At 24.6% G+C, this 19,052-nt stretch overlaps 3 protein-coding genes across 3 annotated transcripts; all 3 read left to right on the forward strand.

Moving 5' to 3' along the window:
* The first annotated feature begins 553 nt into the window (after positions 1 to 553).
* LOC105831850 (odorant receptor Or2) lies at positions 554 to 5,510 on the forward strand. The gene is made up of 6 exons (XM_036284403.1): positions 554 to 1,826; positions 2,745 to 3,213; positions 4,487 to 4,586; positions 4,765 to 4,884; positions 5,045 to 5,200; positions 5,439 to 5,510. Exons 1-6 carry the CDS (start codon positions 1,649 to 1,651, stop codon positions 5,493 to 5,495), a joined length of 1,080 nt encoding a protein of 359 aa, XP_036140296.1. The 5' UTR covers positions 554 to 1,648; the 3' UTR covers positions 5,496 to 5,510.
* A 1,073-nt stretch (positions 5,511 to 6,583) lies between these two features.
* On the forward strand, positions 6,584 to 12,551 carry LOC105831854 (odorant receptor 22c). Its single transcript, XM_012672290.3, has 7 exons — positions 6,584 to 6,676; positions 7,160 to 7,433; positions 8,032 to 8,497; positions 9,140 to 9,239; positions 9,411 to 9,530; positions 10,195 to 10,350; positions 11,109 to 12,551. The coding sequence occupies exons 1-7, from the start codon at positions 6,605 to 6,607 to the stop codon at positions 11,160 to 11,162; spliced, it is 1,242 nt and encodes a 413-aa protein (XP_012527744.2). The 5' UTR covers positions 6,584 to 6,604; the 3' UTR covers positions 11,163 to 12,551.
* A 141-nt stretch (positions 12,552 to 12,692) lies between these two features.
* Positions 12,693 to 18,119, forward strand: LOC105831853 (odorant receptor 43a). Its single transcript, XM_012672289.3, has 7 exons — positions 12,693 to 12,838; positions 14,256 to 14,522; positions 14,754 to 15,222; positions 15,347 to 15,446; positions 16,785 to 16,904; positions 17,096 to 17,251; positions 17,981 to 18,119. Exons 1-7 carry the CDS (start codon positions 12,811 to 12,813, stop codon positions 18,032 to 18,034), a joined length of 1,194 nt encoding a protein of 397 aa, XP_012527743.2. The 5' UTR covers positions 12,693 to 12,810; the 3' UTR covers positions 18,035 to 18,119.
* Positions 18,120 to 19,052: the final 933 nt, after the last annotated feature.

The raw sequence follows: 19,052 nt of genomic DNA on the forward strand, positions 1-19,052 counted from the left end.
AGGTTTTTAATTAATGTAATAAATTTTAATAATCTGTAACAATATATGAAAAAATTAATTTTTGTACTACATTCTTCTACTATAAATGTTTTTCTTATTCCCATTTCCAATTTTGATTTTTTAACTGCTTCTGACCTAACTATATATATTGAGTAAAAGTATAAAATTCGTATTTAAAACAATCGTAATCTATATAGATATCTGTTTTTTGTGATTTTCTGGTTAATTCAGTTATTCAAATCATATAATATTTCATGACAAGGTTTTAAATGCTTTTAATGAAGAAAAAAACAACCTGGAAACTATTGTAACTGTCATATTCTCATATCATGTATTATATTATACGGGACTTAACTGATATAAAAAAATATATACCTATGTTTTAAAAAATCCAGTTATTTATTGCAGCATAAATATATTTATAGCAAAGAATTAATTTGACATTAAAATTTTTCTATTGTTTTATATTAAAATATAAAGTTCTATATTAACAAATATTGTTGTTTAATTTTGTAACTTAAATTATGAGGATATATTTAGATTTAATTTGTATTTGTAAAATAATAATCAATAAAAACGGCTAATTTAAAAGTACTCATCTTATTTTTAATTAAAGAATTAAGTAAATACAATTTTTCCAAATGGTTATCTTGCTACACCTTAAAGCTTCTTTAATTATTTATTATCCCATAAGAATAACACAGATTATATAGAATTGTTAACAATATTACGGTGAAAGATAATGAGAAAAGATGAACACAGATTGCTGCAGGAATTATCAATAGATATATTTCAATGGTGTTGTATATAATCTATTACTAACTATAGTTATAAACTATAGTCGATAGAAACGGGAAAAAAAGATCTATACATTTGCCCTTCTTTTGCTAATATAATATTCACGTATTATAAATTTTTTGTTTGCAATTGTTTTGTGTGACATTTGCTACTGAAATAAAGGAAACTTAAAACAGGAGTGCAGAATATTTAATATACTTTATTACAGTTTCTTTGTCTCTTTCAAAAATTATTATTGAAAGCATGCGCGAGAAACGTTTTTTACTAAATACGAGGTAACATCGATTCGTGTAATAGAAACAATTGTCAGTGTCTAGACAGCATTGAACATGGAAAGTTCAAAATATGATGGATACCAAGGTGTTTATAATTTAAATCATGTAATTGTAAATAAAAACGACTTTAAAGAAGTATTTTATTTGCCTCTTTAGTGGTATCATTTTCAAAGAACAATAATTAACTATTTTCATAGTTTTAAACGTCATTTTACCTTATTTTACTTCAAATATTGACATGTTATGCAAGTTCTGACAACATATTTAACAGCAAAATCTTTGTAAAAAAAAAAAACTTAGTATTTACTATGGTATATTATAGCCCTTCAGAGAAAAAAATGTTCTTTTTTAAATTATGTTAAAAATAATGATTAAAAGTTATATTATGTAATATTTGTATTTGTGTGTTTAAAATTGTGTATTATAAGTCCTTTTCACTATAAAACTATACGAAACCTTTTAACTAATCAAGATTTCTGTAGGAAGATTTCAAATGGGCGGTGAAATTAAACCGTTTTACCTTAAATTTAATTGGAATTTGGCCTAAGGTGGCACAGCATCCTTGGCAAAAGTTAATGTGCAATTTTCGAGTGCTGGTAACCTTGACGGTATTAAGCAGCATTCTTATTCCCTCTATACATTCTTTGATAAGAATTTTCGGAGACGGATTACTAGTATTAGATAATTTACATTTTACTTTACCAGGCATAAGCTGTTGGATTAGAATCATGATTCTTTGGTGGAAAAAAGAAGGTAAATGTAATTTTTTATTGCAACTATATATAATATGTTATAAAAGTATAACAAATAATGAATACATAAATTAAATATTCAAATTAATATTAATAACTTTAAATATGTACAAATCGTTTAGTATACTTACATAAATAAAATTAACTGATATACAAATATATATTTCAAATATATATATGTATATACAATATATATACATTCACAAATATATAATATATATAGACATTTTAATAAACTTATTAAATAACTTATATAAATTACTTATTTTGAATATATCTTAAATATCTCTATATATCCAAAAAATTATGTATAAATATTTGTTTTTTTCAGAAATTAAATATACATAATCTTTTTAATTTTGATAACAAAAATAATTTTTAATAATTTTTAACTTGAAAATATTATAGAAAGTGTCATCAAATTACGTTACTTTGTATTTAGATAAACAGACTTTTATAAAGAATGCTTACAAAAGTTTAAAAGTAAAGTCATTACAATAAAAAAAAGAAAAAGAGAACATAAAAAATTCAATTTATAACAAAAGTAAATTTAAAAAACTAAAAAATAAATAAATACAAGAAAGTAAAATAGGTACATATATACAATTAAGTATTATATCGATAGTATAATATATCTATAAAATCATTTTTCGTTAGTTTTTCAATGACCAACCAACCATTATTTTTAATATATGCTTTGTTTTTAAACCAATAATATATTTCTAGAAATAATTATATCTATATTATATTAATACGTAAAATTTATAAATCATTAATATTTTTTCATATTTGACATTTTAACGTCATTTTTCCTAACAGAATGTAACAACAGAAATGTTTCAATTTTTCAATTTAAGAGTTAACATAATTTAATTTATTAATATTAAAAAATATACATAAAATTGTTTATTTTTTAAAGCTATTACGCCGGTTACAAATATGATCGCACAGGATTGGATAAAGTTGAAAACTAATCAAGAAAGAAACTTGATGATCCGAAGAGCGCAGAGTGCACGAATAATTATTATTTGTTCGTATTGTGTAATGGGAATAGCGTTCTTCTTTGTCGGAGTATTGCCTGTTTTTGGAGTTACAATGAGACTAACGCCAAATATTACTGATCCAGGAAAACCAATGCCTTTACAGTCTCATTATATTTATGATATAACAAAAAGACCGCAATATGAACTGACGTTTATTGTTCAAGTCATCTATATAGGTATTTGTATGATGGCCTTCACTAGTATTGATAATTTTCTCAGTCTCTTAGTTTTTCATATATGCGGTCAATTAGATATTCTAAAGAATCGTTTGCAACATTTGGATAAATGTTTAAATTATCACAAAATGCTAAAGTGTTGCGTAGCAGAACAAGTTCGTTTATTTAGGTTTGTTATTCGTAAAAAATATGAATACGCAAACATAATATGGGGGTACCCATATGTCGCTTTTTCAAATTGAATAAATATTGGCACCTTGTTCGTGGATGTAATTTATTATTGTCAGTGTTGGGTAGTATCTAGATACATGTATAGAGATATATTTTGTGTATCTGAACCTGTATCTGAGATACATTTGAATTAGAGTATTTGTATCTGTATCTAGATACAAAACACAGTATCTGAACTACTTTTCAGATACATTTTCAGATACATTTTCAAATACATTTTCAAATACATTTTCACGTACTTTTTGTCTTTATTGGGAAAAAAATGTTTTTATAAAGTCATTTTTGATTTGCTATTACTGTCGATAGCGTCATTTAGATTTGCGCAAATAGTACTTATGTATGAAATAACTTTGCTATCTAGTCTATAGAATCATTAGATTTTGTGCATATTACATACATTATTAATATTATTATTATTATTACAATAAAATATAATTTAAAAGACGAGAAACGCAAGTTTACTCAACAACTCAACAAACAAATAAAAAATTCGAAAAAGACAGTAAGAGTTCAGCGACAGGTATTTATGCGCAACACAAAAATGTAATTATTTATTTTATAATGCGCTTTTTGTGTTGCGCACAAACATTTAAATTTTTCAGATTTTTTGAATAATTTAAGAGTATCTGATACGTATCTGAGATACTTTTAAAGTATTTGAGTATCTGTATCTATATACATTTTGATTTGTGTATCTGTATCTGTATCTAGATACATTTTTTTATAAGTATCTGTATCTGTATCGAGATACATTTTAAAAGTATCTTACCCAACACTGATTATTGTATAATTTAAGAATAAAAAGCCAAAGTTTGAATAAGGTAACATATTAAACGTTTGATGCCTTACGAGTTTCAAAAGGATATCAATGCTACTAGTGCGATAAGTATTATTAATTCTATTTATTTCAGTGCTTTGAATATCAGAATGTGTCAGTATTATTGTATAAAAACAATGATTTCAATCTTTTTAATGGACCAAAATCTGAAAAACTTATTAAATTTGACAAGAATATTGTGCTGGCTAAAATTAAAGCTGATCTCAAGAATATCATTAAAAAATTTGCCACAAAGCTGAAAACATCACGAACATCATTCCACGAACAAAATGGCAATGTTTATTCAATCGGAAAAAAATTATTATTGGGTAATACCTCTGTATATAAAATATATGTATAATCAAATATATGTAATACAAAATGTCTTTTATAGAGCTATTAATATTATTGAAGATACATATAATATAATACTTCTGTGCTTATTTATATATTTTGCAACACACTTCGCTTTTTGTGGATTTCGTATGATTAGTGTAAGTATTTAAAAGTTTGGATAAGAACTCGTTTGCAGAAATTGATGTGAAATAATTAATTGTATCAAATACATTATTATAATATATTATTATAAAATTTTTCAAATAATTATTAATAGAAATAAATATCTAGACATACGGTCTTTTTATTTATTCTATTTATTATTAATTTAATTAGCTATTCGATAAAGAAAATCAAATGTCACTCCCACATTTAATGTATTTCTTTGCCATCGTTTTCAACATATTTGGACACATGTGTTTATATTGCTTTCTTGGTGAAATTTTGATGGACCAGGTTAGTTATAAATATATATTTTTATTGCAATTTTATATTAATTAAATGCTGCATAATTAACTTTATATGTAGACCGTATAGTAGTGACTAATTTTTATTTAGATGTGAGCCAATATATACAATAATTTGTACTTAAAAGTGCTTTTGAATTATTTTCAAGTGCAATCAGATATATTATGCAGCATATAATAATGAATGGTATACCTTAAATCCAAAATTTATAGAAGATTTATTGATTTTAATGACAAGAGGTTCTAAACCAATTTATCTTACTGCTGGAAAAGTATATCCTCTTACAATAGTTACATTGTGCAGTGTAAGATATTTTAATGTTTGACTGTAACTATTATATTAAAATATTTGTGTTGTTAAAGTTTTATTAATATTTATTGTTTAATTTGTATTACATTCTAATGTCTAAAATTTGATTCCTATTATAATAATTAATGTGTATAAAATCTTAAACTTGAATATTATGTTATGTATTGTCTCTCTCTATCTCTATCTCTCATCAAGCTGTTAATCATATAACCATTTAATATTATATTTTTCAGTTAATAAAAACATCCGTTGGTTATATATCCGTTTTGCATACAATGAGAAGTTACTAAAAAAAAGTAGAAAAAATTTAAATTTTTTAGTAACATTATTGATACAACGTTAATTTAAAAGGTGTATTAATAAATAATAATTTGAGAATCAATTTTAATACATTATTAATATGTAATATGTTAAAGATTCTGTTAAATAGTGATTGATGAAAATTATAAGATGTACCTATGTCTCTTTACTTACAATTACCTCGACTTATAAATTTTCGTACTTATGATTGGCATACTATTGACTAATAATTGACTAATAATTGAAACTGCAATTAAGTATTTTTTTTATTAACGTTTTAAATATTATATTAATTTTGTGATACTATACAAAGCGAGGCAAAGGTATAAAATAAAATATCCTGATAATGACATTTTTCAGGAAACAATGTTATATACAAAGATTGTATGGTTTTAATCAATAATTCATGTTATTTTCTTTTTTTAATAATTTTTATTAAAATCTATTATTCATGAAATAAAAATAAATAGGTATAATTAAAATTATTTGTTGCAAAAGTATAAAAAATTAATCATACCTGTTTATACCTGTAAAAAGGTAAGAAGATTAAGTTAAACATACTACATATTTAAGCGTTCTTGCTTTATCTTTAATACAAAATCTTTAATATAAAAATTATATAAATGTTTTCTCCATTAATTATCTTGTTATAAACTTATATTTTAAAGCTTTATTAATTATTCAATTTATTATCTAATAGTGTGATAATAAGAATGATAAAAGATTATATAGAATTGCTGACAATATGAGATGATACAAATGAGAAAGGATAACAACAAATTGCTACAGGAATTGCCATTGATGGTTAGATTTTAATAGTATTGTATATAGCTTATTACTGTCTATAGCTACAAGCTATAGTAGAGTATAAAAGCGTGAAAAAAAGTCTATACGGGTCTTTTTTTGCTAATAACTACTTCTTATAAATTTTTTGGTCGCAAATGTTTTATACGTTAGCTAAATTACGGAAACTTGAAACAAGGGTGCAGAATATTTAATATACTTTGTTACAGGTTATTGCTTTATCTCTCTCTCAAAAATTATTATTAAGGACATGTACGAGAGTTACTTTTTACTGAATACGAAGTAACATCGAATCATGAGGGAAAAACAGATATCAGTCTTTGTACAGCAGTCGACATGGAAAGTTCAAAATATAATGGGTATCGAGGTGCTTAACGTAACTATAAAAAAAGAAATCTTAAGAAATATTGTAGTATTGCATGTATATGTATATGCAGACAGCGCAATATGTGTAAACAATAGCATTTATAAAAATGTAGAAGAAATTGATTCTTTTACAACTTATTAAAAAATTTAAATTATCATCTTTTGTATTCGTGTTTTTAATAACACATTAAACTATTATATGTAAAACATTGACCAGCTCTAATTATAGAAGCTTGAAAACAGATATTTTTATTACCTATTATTAATTATTTTTTAAATAATCTTTAAACTTGTGCATAATTAATAAAAATTAAATTATTCCTACGAAATATATACTAAGAAAATTGTTACTTTTAAATATTTATAAAATCTGTGCAATTATATATTTTGGGACATTTTACATGCTTTGCACTAATTGTGATTAATTTATATTAATAATTATATAATACTTTAAATAAGCTCCGATTAATTCAGATTTTAACAGGTAGACTTCGAATGGGCAGTGAAATTGAATCGTATCACTTTAAATATGCTTGGACTTTGGCCTAAGACTGCACGAAGCTCTAGAGAGAAGTTAATATGCAATTTTCGGGTGTTTGTCGCTTTCTTCGGAATAATGTTTTGCATTTTGATTCCTGCTATACATTCATTAATAAGAATTTATGGAGATCTTATGCTAATGATAGATAATTTAAATTTTACTTTACCAGCAACAAGTAGTGCGTTAAGAATCGCGATTTTTTGGTGGAAGAAAGAAAGTAAGTATAATTAAAAGCTATATTTTTAAGCTATATAATGTAATAAAGAATACATTTATTTAAATAATGTAATAAAGAATACATTTATTTAAATAAAACCATCTCAATTATATAAATTATACTAAACATCTGTTTAAATTCCAATTATTGTTCAATAACACAGCCTCAGATTACAAAACTTATTTTTATTACTTAATTTTTATTATATGCTTAATCCCTAGTAAAAAAAAACAATCAGTACAGTTACAGTATAATAGTACTATAATTTTATTTTTATTACTTTATTTTAAAAAATTCTATATTACCAATAAATATTCATTCGAATAGTACCAATAACATATTTTATAGAAAATGAATAATATTTATTTTAAATAAAAAGTATTTTCCAAATTATATAAAAAGTATTACTTGTTTTAAATAAGTATTATTAATTTTCTGTAAAATATGTTATTGATACTATTCGAATAAATATTTATTTGAGTTAAGCATTCTTTTCTGTCAGTGATATACTCTCTATACATATAAACTTAGTCACTATTTTAATTTAATAATACTATTAAGTACAAATTAAAATGTTTAATAACTGACATTTTCAAAGCTATTATACCGATTATAAATATGATCGAGAAGGATTGGACAAAATCTAAAAGTATGCAGGAAAGAAACATAATGATTAAAAAGGCACAGACTTTACGCATAATTGTTTCTTGCGCATATTTCATAATAGGAATAGCATGCTTCTTTATCGTCATTCCCCCGATTTTTGGAGTGTCAATGAGATTTGCTTCGAATATTACTGATATAGGCAGACCAATACTTTTACAAAGCTATTATATTTATGACGTATCTAAATCACCGCTGTACGAACTAACGTTTATTAGTCAAGCCGCTTTTATTAGTCTCGGCATTATGACTTATACTGGAATCGACAATTTCCTTGGCTTACTGATCTTTCATATATCCGGCCAATTGGACATTCTAAAAGATCGTTTGATACAATTTGATAAATGCAGTAATTCTGACATGCTAAAAATCTGCGTGATAGAACATGTCCGTTTACTTAGGTTTGACATTTCTATGAATTTACACTATACATTAAAATTAAAAAATCATTTCAAAAAATAATAATAATGATAAAATTTAAAAATATAATAACTTTTATGAAAATAATTGTAATGCAATGTTTCTGGAAGCATTTTAAAGCTAGTAGTCTTAACTTTCAAATATTGCTTTTTTCCTCAACTGTAATTCTTATCGAGACTTTCAGTATAGATATACCATTTCGAAATCAATGTTAAAAAATTGACAAAAAAGAATTTGATTTCAATATTATTCTTATGTTGAAAAAGAAATTTGTTCGTAACTTTTTAGAAATTTAACTGCTATTTTATTTTATCAATTTATCATAATTTAAAAGCAATGCATTTAAATAAATATCTAGAAATAAAAATTTAAATAAATATCTAGAGATAAAAATATTTTTAAAAAGTTTAACAGCTCTTAAAAGATAAGACTCGAAACTATAAAATAATTCCAGAAACGTTGCTTTTTAACTATTCTTCAACAAGTTATAATAGATACATTTGAATTTCATAAATTTAAATTTCTCAATCAATTCGAAACAATACTTTATAATTTTACTGTGGAATGCACATAAATAATCTGCATGAAATATTGTAATCAAATTTATCTAATATATTTTGTAGAGCTATTGCTATTATTGAAGACACATATAACGTGACACTTCTAGCCTTATTCACATACTTTGCTATACTCTTTGCTTTCTACGGTTTCTGGATAATTTATGTAAGTAAACTATAATACAACGTCAATAAAAAATTATTTAATATTAATAAACATACATTGTTAACATAATTGTTAAAATTGAAAAATTATAATACTCACACAACACTCTTTAAGAACTTTAATATTAATAAAATGTATTCTTTTAAATATATATTATAAATTAATTTATAGATATTTAATAATGGAAACAATGTTTCGCTCATTTTTTTGATATGTTTTATATGCATTATTCTTAATTTGCTTGGGCATATGTGTCTATATTGTGCTCTTGGTGAATTTTTAATGATTCAAGTAAGTTTTTATTTATTTATTAAAAAATTTACTAATTATATACAGGGTATCTTAAAACATGCCAACGCTCGTAAAAAGATAAAAGAGATCGAGATATACATAAAAGTTCAATATTGTCTTAGGTTAGTTCTTGGGTTAGGTCCACCAATAATCGAGGAACTGATTTTTCAAATTATGCGAATGAGAGCGCGCCGAGGGAAGAGCTCGATCCGCTTGAACCGTAACACGGAAGAAAAAATCTATCGTGAATGTATGATAAGCTTTCATTAATTCACTATTCACAATTACGATAGAAATTAATTAGATTATTTGCAAATTCCATACGTTAATATCTTGATTATTGGTGGACCTAACCCAAGACAATATTGGACATTTATGTTCATCTCGATCCCTTTCTACCTTTTTACGAGCGTTGACCCATATGTTTTGGGACACTCTGTACAATTATTATTACTTTTACATTATTATATAATTTATAAAGGAAGTTATTAATAGCAACATTAAATTTAATATCTGTCTTATACATATAGTAAAATATGGTGTTAGTGTATATTATATTCTATATATTACATATAAAAATTAGTAAGACAGATTATTATTATACCTTTATTATAAATCTTTATTATGTATACCAATTGTTATTTAATGTTTTAATAATTTCAAGTGCAATGAAATGTATTATGCAGCGTACAATAATAAGTGGTACTCTGTGAATCCAAAAGTTACACAAGATTTATTGCTTTTGATAACAAGAGGCGTTAAACCAACTTATCTAACTGCTGGAAAAATATTCCCCTTAACAATGTCTACATTTTGCAGCGTAAGATATCTTACTGTTTAATTACAAAAAAATGTAGCTTTGAAAATTGAGATTTTTAATTTTTTTTTTATTTATTTATTTAAACATAATTATAAGTGTATTGTAATTGAATAATAATTTTTTTTGTATATTTGCTTTTGTACATACTTTTATTCTCAAATCTGTAAGTCAATTACATATTTTATGCATTATTACTAAAGTATTATTTTTTGTTATAATATTGATTCAAAAAATGTACTCCTCTCGATCTGTAAAATATTGCACAAAGTATTGGACCATGCAAAGTTACTTCAAATCGTGATAACATTGTTTTAAAGTTTCAAAAAAGTTTTTGAGGTTTCTTAAAGAAATTTAAAACATTAATTTTTAAACTGTGTTTCTTTGCTTATTATAAACAAAAAAAATATTATAATTTTCTAACTTTATCCAATAAGTAGAAAAGATTTAAATTTTTATATATTTTTACAAACTAAGAATATTAAAATGATAGAAAAATTATATTTAGCACACCAAAATCCGTTGTAGATCAAAATAGATATCTTAAGTTTTTCTTTAAATTTTGAGTCAAAATTATTCTGTTTTGAGATATATTAAAACTCTTATATAATTACTTATAAAAAGATTTAATAATTCGTATTATTTAATTTCTATTGGTCTCAAATCCAAAATATGCGAGTATTTCTTTATCAAGATTATATTATTGCTTACAATTGTTAATCATAATTATTAATCACAATTACTATTAATTTATTTTGCAGTTAGTAAAAACATCAGCCGGTTATATATCCATTTTACTTACGACGAAAATGTAATGAGATACTATGTATATTTATAATATATAATTTAATAATTGTGCTAGTATTAATTGAATATTTACAAATATATTATAGATATACATCTTATACATATGTATAAATCCAAATATATATATTGCGTAAATTCTATTTCATATATAAAAAATGATTTGATAATAAATACATATACATATAGGTATTATATAAATACAATTTGTGATACAGAGTTTAAAATTCACATTTTAAACTCACATATAAGATCTTTGTTGTTCTCATATAGATTTAGAATGATATCTACTTGCAAGAATTTTTTCAAAATTTGTATAACAAAATAATAAAATAAAATTTTTGTATATACTTTCTTAATCTAATTAAATGGTTGTATAACTTATTTTCATAAAATTAAATAATACATTAAGTAAGAAGTGCGAAAGATCGGCTAACTTTGTTCCTACGACTTTGCGTTCAGCCACACAAGTGGAATAACCGATCCGCACATATTACGATATTTTTGTCACCTGTGCATTGAAGTGTGATCCTTGAGTGTGAATTAACAGATTAGCCTAGGTTAGATTCGCGAAAGTGACGAGCATCAAGATTGAGTTACCATATGCATGTAGCGACATGACGTGCCTGTGGTACGTACGATGCAAGTGTAGAAAAAGATTTGAAAGATTGATCAAGCATACGAAAATAATATATAATGCAGAAATGATTTCTGAACGTGAGGAAATGAGTTACTTGTGCAAGAAGACTGTTCGTGCACAACTGTCCAATCCCGCATTTACGGACAATTAGTCAATTCACCGCACTAGTACAAATATTTATTCTTGTAAATTTTTGTTGTTTATTTATTGTAATTTATTTTTTTTTTCCCATTTAAAAAGGACGGAAACTAACGCATTTTGTCAGCGTATCTGTACAATTTTATTTATAAAATTTAGAAGATATACACATAAAAAATTTGTTCATAGTTTTCGGAACATTTCACGTACACAATATTTATTAGAATCTTAAACTTGATTGTGATTATATATACTTTATTATTAAGTATTTATTATATTAGTAAACACTAATTGTTGGTGGAGAATCGAATTTAGTTATTGAAACTAATGCAAAAATGCTTTCAGCATATTACAATATGTCATTACCGTGATACTTTATATTGTCGACAGATGTATTATAAGAGTTATAACGTTGACATATTAATTTTTATAATTAATCCTCTTTCAAAGTATGTGTCAGCAAATCTCCCTTAAATAGCAATTATATGCAACATATATATATTGCAATAGATATAGGCAATTAAAAAAGTCTATTATCATACACATGATGCGTTACTACCAAGAGATATTATAGCTGGTTATTCATCTCTAATATTATATCACAAACTAAGACTAACATTAATCGATTTTGAAAAAAGTGAACGTCTGTGAATTGTTATTGGTGGAGTCTTATTGATGGAATAAATAAGTTTTTTGATGGAGCGTGAAACTCTGAGTGACTGGAAACGTTATAGCTGTTGTGCATAATTAATGCTCTCTAAAATTGATCGTTTCCCTCTTTGAGAATATTTTCTGCATGCGCGATCAGTATACTTCGTTCCATAGAAAGTAATTTTGCACTGTAAAAAAAAGCAGTCGTCAGTCTCTACTCTACATTTGCTATGGATACTTCAATTTCAGGATATCAAGGTGCTTATCATTACATTTGTCATAATCATAATTTCGAAAAAAACTCGTTAGTAGAAAAAGTCTAATTTGAATTGCAATATACATGTATGCATAAAATTATAAGTGCATTAATATAATTTAAACGCATGCACTTATATTTTATATTATTTTATGATATTCAACATACTTATTTTTAGTAATATGCTTCCATATATTAATTTTAAATTTAACAGTGAATTTTATAATATAATACATAGGGCACTGATAAATAATGCATACGCGCTGTACATATACTCGCAAAGGAAAACAAATATTCAAATGACATAAAAAAAGCATAAACCTGCATTTTATTGACTAGAAGAGCTTACATTTAGTTTTTAATGTAATCACTATTTAAAACTTGCATATTTTCCAATGGTGAATTAGTTTTTTTATCCTATTAATAAAAAATTCCAACGGAATTTTTCTTTTCTTGATCCTATTACTAAGTCCTTCACTTCATCATTCATAATGAAATGAATGTTTTAATATCTCTAAATACGAAAAGAAATCAAAATCGCAGGGCGCCAAGTCTGGTGACTATGGAAAAATTGCTTTACCAGTTTCTGATATATACATGAAATTTTATTATCTATCTATTCACAATAGTTCGTTCAATCAACAGTTTCATCATCATAAACGGCTTTTAGACGATGATAAATGTCACTAGCGTTTACCTTTTGGGTTGTCAAAAAATTCAATTACTGCATGTTGTTTTAAACGCGTTGACATAGCAGACACATTCGACTCTGTAGAAATGACTACTGATATAAAAAAAATAAACAACATTCAATAAAATTTAACATAATAAATAAATTAGTCAAGTTGACTTCCTAGCACAAATTAATTTATTAGATAAACTTGATTATCTAATAAACTAATTTGCCAGGAAGTCGACTTGAATAATTTACTTATTGTGTATTACCACTGCGACATAAAATTTATATCATATTTTGAAAATTTAACATGTTCGTAGTGTATGAATATAACTTATGTAACTATTATACAAGACAGTAGCGCGTATTGTTCTGTACAATGTTTTGTTCTCTGATTACGTACAACTGTGCATTATTTTATCTGCTACCCTATTTATTTAACAAGAAAATGTAACAATGTAAAACTTATGTTTTGCTGTTTAGTGCTATAATAATAATTATTAATTAATTAATATTGGAACTAATATGATTTATAAAATAAAATGTTTTCTTCTAGATTTTCTTCTACATTTATCATAAATTTTAAATTTATAAAATTATTAAATTAATAGTTAATAGTTTTAGTAGTTGATAGTTAATATATTTTTAGATTGATAGTACCATTCAATCTAAAAATATATTAACGTTTATTTTGTTTGCATTTTTCGAAATACTCTTTTATTAATATCTTTTGGAACAGATAGATTTCGAATGGGCGGTGAAGCTGAATCGTTTCACTTTAAAAGTAATTGGACTTTGGCCTAAATCTAAGTACAACATTCAAGAGAAATTAACATATAATTCCCGCCCTTTAATTACTCTAATAATTTTAATCTGCAATCTGATTCCTTTAATACATTCATTGATAAGAGTTCATTCGGATATCACTTTGGTGATTGATAACTTGCAATTTACTCTACCGACTATCACTTGCGCCGTTAGAATTATAATATTTTGGTGGAAAAAAAAAGGTAAACATAATTTACATAATCAAAATATTGGTAAATTATACTGTATTACAAACACGTATTCTATATTTTCTATTTCAATAAGAGCATAATAGATTTTATACAAATTTCATACAGACAATAATTTATTTTATTTTAACTAGAATAAAAAATATAATGTAAATGTATAAATATTGTTGTAATTTATAAATGATTATATTTTTTTTAATTTAAATAATTTTGTCACTTTTAAAGATATTCTATCAATTTTAAACATGATCATGGAGGATTGGCTAAGACTGAAAAATAAGTATGAGCGAACCACAATGATTAGAAGAGCGCAAAACGCGCGTATAATTATTACGTTCGCATATGGCGTAATGACGATAGGATTTGTCTTTATTGTCGTTTTGCCCATTTGCGGAATTTCGATCAGACATTTAACGAATGTTACTGATCCAGGCAAATTGCTACCATTACAAACATATTACCCTTATGACGTGTCAAAGAGACCGCAGTATGAATTAATATTTTTTACTCAATGTATTGCTATTTTCTTATCCATCGTATCTTATACTGGAGTTGATAATTTTCTCGGACTATTGGTATTCCATATTTGCGGCCAATTAGAAATTCTCAGATATCGTATCATGCACATGAACAATTGTATCAATTTTCATGATGTTTTAAAGAGCAGTGTAATAAATCATATTCGGCTACTTAGGTATTTGATTATACATGTACTTCTAAAAGTTATTGCATTAAATTACAGTATGATTTCATATTTGTTAAATAAATTTGAAAAGTATATATAGTTCATTAAAGGTAAACGTAATATTATTTTATAGAGCCATCGCTATTATAGATGACACATATAATATAATTCTCTTAGTACTATTTTTATATTTTGCTATATTTTCTGCTTGTTATGGATTCCTGATAATAAACGTAAGTTTGTAAAAATATGTATCGCACCATATAATTTATGTCTTAAATAAAAGAATATATTAAAAAAAGATCGTCAATATTGACATAAACTTCCACATAAACTTCTTAAAATAACATCCTATTATTTCTTGAAAATTAAAACAACGATTTGTTTTACACGTTTACAAAAAAAATATTTTTTTAATTATATTCAACTAGACAAGTTATTTTTTATAGATATATTATACAGTAAATTGAATTATCACATAAGTAAATTCATGTTAAAATTGTGCATAATTTCTATTGGAAGCAAAGTCAAGAGCCACGAAAATTTTACATCTAAAATTTAATTTCATATTTAAAGGGGGCGATATATGTAACCGCTTCAAAAAACACATTTTTTATTTCATAAATTGCTAGTAAAACATCCTAACAATATTTTGTGAAAATTTCAAAGTGATATTTAAAGTTTTGATGTTATATAGTAATAGTCAGTCAGCGTGACTCACCTCGGCTCAGCGTTAGACTCGCCTCGCAAGCCTATGCGCTTGAAACGAGAAAACACTAAAATCTAAAAATGCTAAAAAGTAATAAATTTTACGAAGAAGCAGAAGAACTGTTGTATGGCTCTGGCATTGCAGAGTGATCGTAAGTAGCCGATTAAAAACGTTTATAACTCCATATTTTTCGAAACACGCGTTTTTCTCAAAATCAGTTTTTTTTTAACGGTCCGCACGATAACTCAAAAAGTATTTAAGCTATTACTTCAAAATTTAGCATACATTTAGAATATTTAGATAATAAAACTCTTTTTTTATGTGAATTTATGTTTTAGAAAATAACTAAATTAAATACATTTTTATTGCAAAATAAAGATAAAATTTTGTATAAAATTTCAACTTCTTTTTTTAAAACTGCGCATTAAAAAAATTTTTTTTTCTTAAAATTTAGATTCACCGCTAGCGTTGATATATATATAAATAATTAAAAACGATTTAGATTTTGTGTTTCAAATAAATAGAGGAAATTTTAGAATGTGTGCCATTTAACATCTAGAGCTGCAACGTTAAAATAATGGGATGCTTAAACTCAACAAAGTCTGTATTTTTTCTATGTAAAAAATATTTTTATATTATTAAAATTACTGTAAAGTTATAAAAGTAAATTAATAAAATTACTGTAAAGTTTCAGAAAAATCAATTATAATCCTTTTATGTAAAAAATTCCTGAAAATAATTTTTTTAAGCTGTTACATGTATTGCCCCCTTCAATGTTATACAAAATTTTCAAATAATATATAATTATGTTTTTAAGTAATAAATGAAGATTATATCTTATCTGTTTACACATGTTATTTAGTTAATAGAGAAGAAGAATGATGTATCGATTACTGATTTAACATATAAAATATGTGTTTTTATTAATGTATTTGGTCATATGTGTGTCTATTGTGCGGTAGGAGAAATTCTAGTAGCACAAGTAAGTTGAACATTTTTCTTTATCTTAATATTATTTTTGCATTATTATTAAAGCTTAGAAAAATAATATTTGAAAGATCTATATTGTATAAATTACCATATATGTTATATGTTCATTATTGTAATCTCTCTCTCTCTCTCTCTCTCTCTCATTTTAAGTAAATACATACTTATTTTTAACCCTTTTTTTAGTGCGATCGAATTTACAGTGCAATAAATAACTACAAATGGTACAATCTAGATCCACAGAGTGCAAAATGTTTAATTTTCTTATTAATTAGAAGCAACAAATCGAGTTATCTAACTGCTGGAAAAGTGTTTCCTATGACAATGGCTACATTTTGTAATGTAAGTTTTTAAATATAAAAATTATACTTTATAAGTACAAATTTTATAATGTAGGCGAAAGTCTATAAAGATACTAATGCCAATACTAATCTTCTACTTCTTACGATACTTCTTATTTCTCAAAAATTAAACGTTGCACTTTATTATGTCATACTGATAAGAATGTGATATGCTTAAATAATAAAATCAATAAGAAATTATAGTTTATACAGACTTTTTATATTTACAAAAAATTTATTAAAAACGAATCGTAATCTAACGTAATCTAATCTTTATACATTCTCGCACTACATATTGCATTTTGATAACAATATAATAGCACAGGATATTTGTATAATTGACAAATGTCATTAAAGTAAAAGACTTCTACGAATTCTCATACATTAACTTGTAAATAATTTATAAATTTATGTTAAAGAAATAGAGTAACAAAATGTAGCTTACTAGGTTTGTTCTGGGGCTTATTTTGTCAGACACTCCTTTTTGCTTATTTTTCAAAAAATTATATTCTTGCAAACGGTATTATAAAAACGGTATTATATTATTTGATAAAGAAATATAATTTACAAAAACAAAGTAATATGTCGATTGGCAATTTTCTTTTACACATTGCTCATTTCTTGCAACAACAATGTAAATTAAAAAAATAAAATTTTCTAGTTTAAGTTTTTTAAATCATTGAAATTTTGTAATACTACTACTTTTTAAATTACTAATATATATTTTCAGCTCATAAAAACTTCAGCCAGCTACATGTCCGTTCTTCTTACAACAAAAACGTAATTTGGAAATTTTGTTATAAATTTGAACTACTTTTAATTTAATACAAATACATTGACTTAACTGTGTAACAAATAAAATATAAATAGATACAATAATAACAGACAATAATAATTTATAAACAGGTATGTAAATTAATAATACAGATTTAAATACTGTATCTTTTTTATATTTACAAAAAATTATATAATAATTTATATAATTTTTCGTAAATATAAAAAAAATATAGTAACTTTCAAAAATTCTCAGTTTTTTAATTGACTAGTCCAATAACTATGTACTCAATTAATTTGTACTAAAACATGTCATTTTATGGTTTTAAACAGAATATAATTATAATAAATTCAATAACACTACTTTATTCTCAGTTAATTAAAATAGTGGTCTTTTTAAAATTCTTCAAAGGCAACAGGTGTCAAGTCACACATCGTTTCAAAGATATTGTAATTCTCTTTCCTATTTTATTTTTATTAATTTCAAATGTTCTACAAGAAATCAATTTTAAACTTTTTAGGTATTAAAAATTTATTAGATACTAACTAAATAACTATTAGATACTAATTAAATATATAAGTAAAAACATTTTCGGATAAACTTAATAAGATTTCAACGGTCAGAATGTAATCATGTAATGAGATAATATCATCTCTTTTAAGTACTTGCTATGCTACTATGTCGCTTACACACAAGCATTACAAGATAACTATATGGTTCAAGCTATAGACATTTTAAAATCGATTACTGAGTAAGAACATGATCAATACATTTACGTGACCAGGTACTTGTCTTCTTAGTCATTATCTCAGTTTTTATTCATGAACATTTCGAACGCTACTGTACTAATTATCTAAAGTTGTACAACAAGAGGGGACTTTTTTAAAGCACCTGTCATACACACGGAACGTCTCACGTTGTTAAGAATTTTTAATATGTACCTAAAATATACCCTTGTATAGACGCATTATTGTGTAAGAAACTAAATATCAATTTATACCTTACGCATAAGTAAACAAAAAAAGAT

This window comes from Monomorium pharaonis, chromosome 3 (assembly GCF_013373865.1).
Source record: "Monomorium pharaonis isolate MP-MQ-018 chromosome 3, ASM1337386v2, whole genome shotgun sequence".
Classification (NCBI taxonomy): domain Eukaryota; kingdom Metazoa; phylum Arthropoda; class Insecta; order Hymenoptera; family Formicidae; genus Monomorium; species Monomorium pharaonis.

Coding starts and splice junctions, on each gene's coding strand:
- LOC105831854 (XM_012672290.3), top strand. CDS start 6,605: ATGAGGGAAAAACAGATATCAGTCTTTGTACAGCAGTCGACATGGAAA. Junction 6,677..7,159: donor AAAATATAATGGGTATCGAG/GTGCTTAACGTA, acceptor AGATTTTAACAG/GTAGACTTCGAATGGGCAGT. Junction 7,434..8,031: donor TTTTTGGTGGAAGAAAGAAA/GTAAGTATAATT, acceptor ACATTTTCAAAG/CTATTATACCGATTATAAAT.
- LOC105831853 (XM_012672289.3), top strand. CDS start 12,811: ATGGATACTTCAATTTCAGGATATCAAG. Junction 14,523..14,753: donor ATTTTGGTGGAAAAAAAAAG/GTAAACATAATT, acceptor TCACTTTTAAAG/ATATTCTATCAATTTTAAAC. Junction 15,223..15,346: donor AATCATATTCGGCTACTTAG/GTATTTGATTAT, acceptor ATTATTTTATAG/AGCCATCGCTATTATAGATG.
- LOC105831850 (XM_036284403.1), top strand. CDS start 1,649: ATGTGCAATTTTCGAGTGCTGGTAACCTTGACGGTATTAAGCAGCATT. Junction 3,214..4,486: donor GAACAAGTTCGTTTATTTAG/GTTTGTTATTCG, acceptor TGTCTTTTATAG/AGCTATTAATATTATTGAAG. Junction 4,587..4,764: donor GTGGATTTCGTATGATTAGT/GTAAGTATTTAA, acceptor TAATTTAATTAG/CTATTCGATAAAGAAAATCA.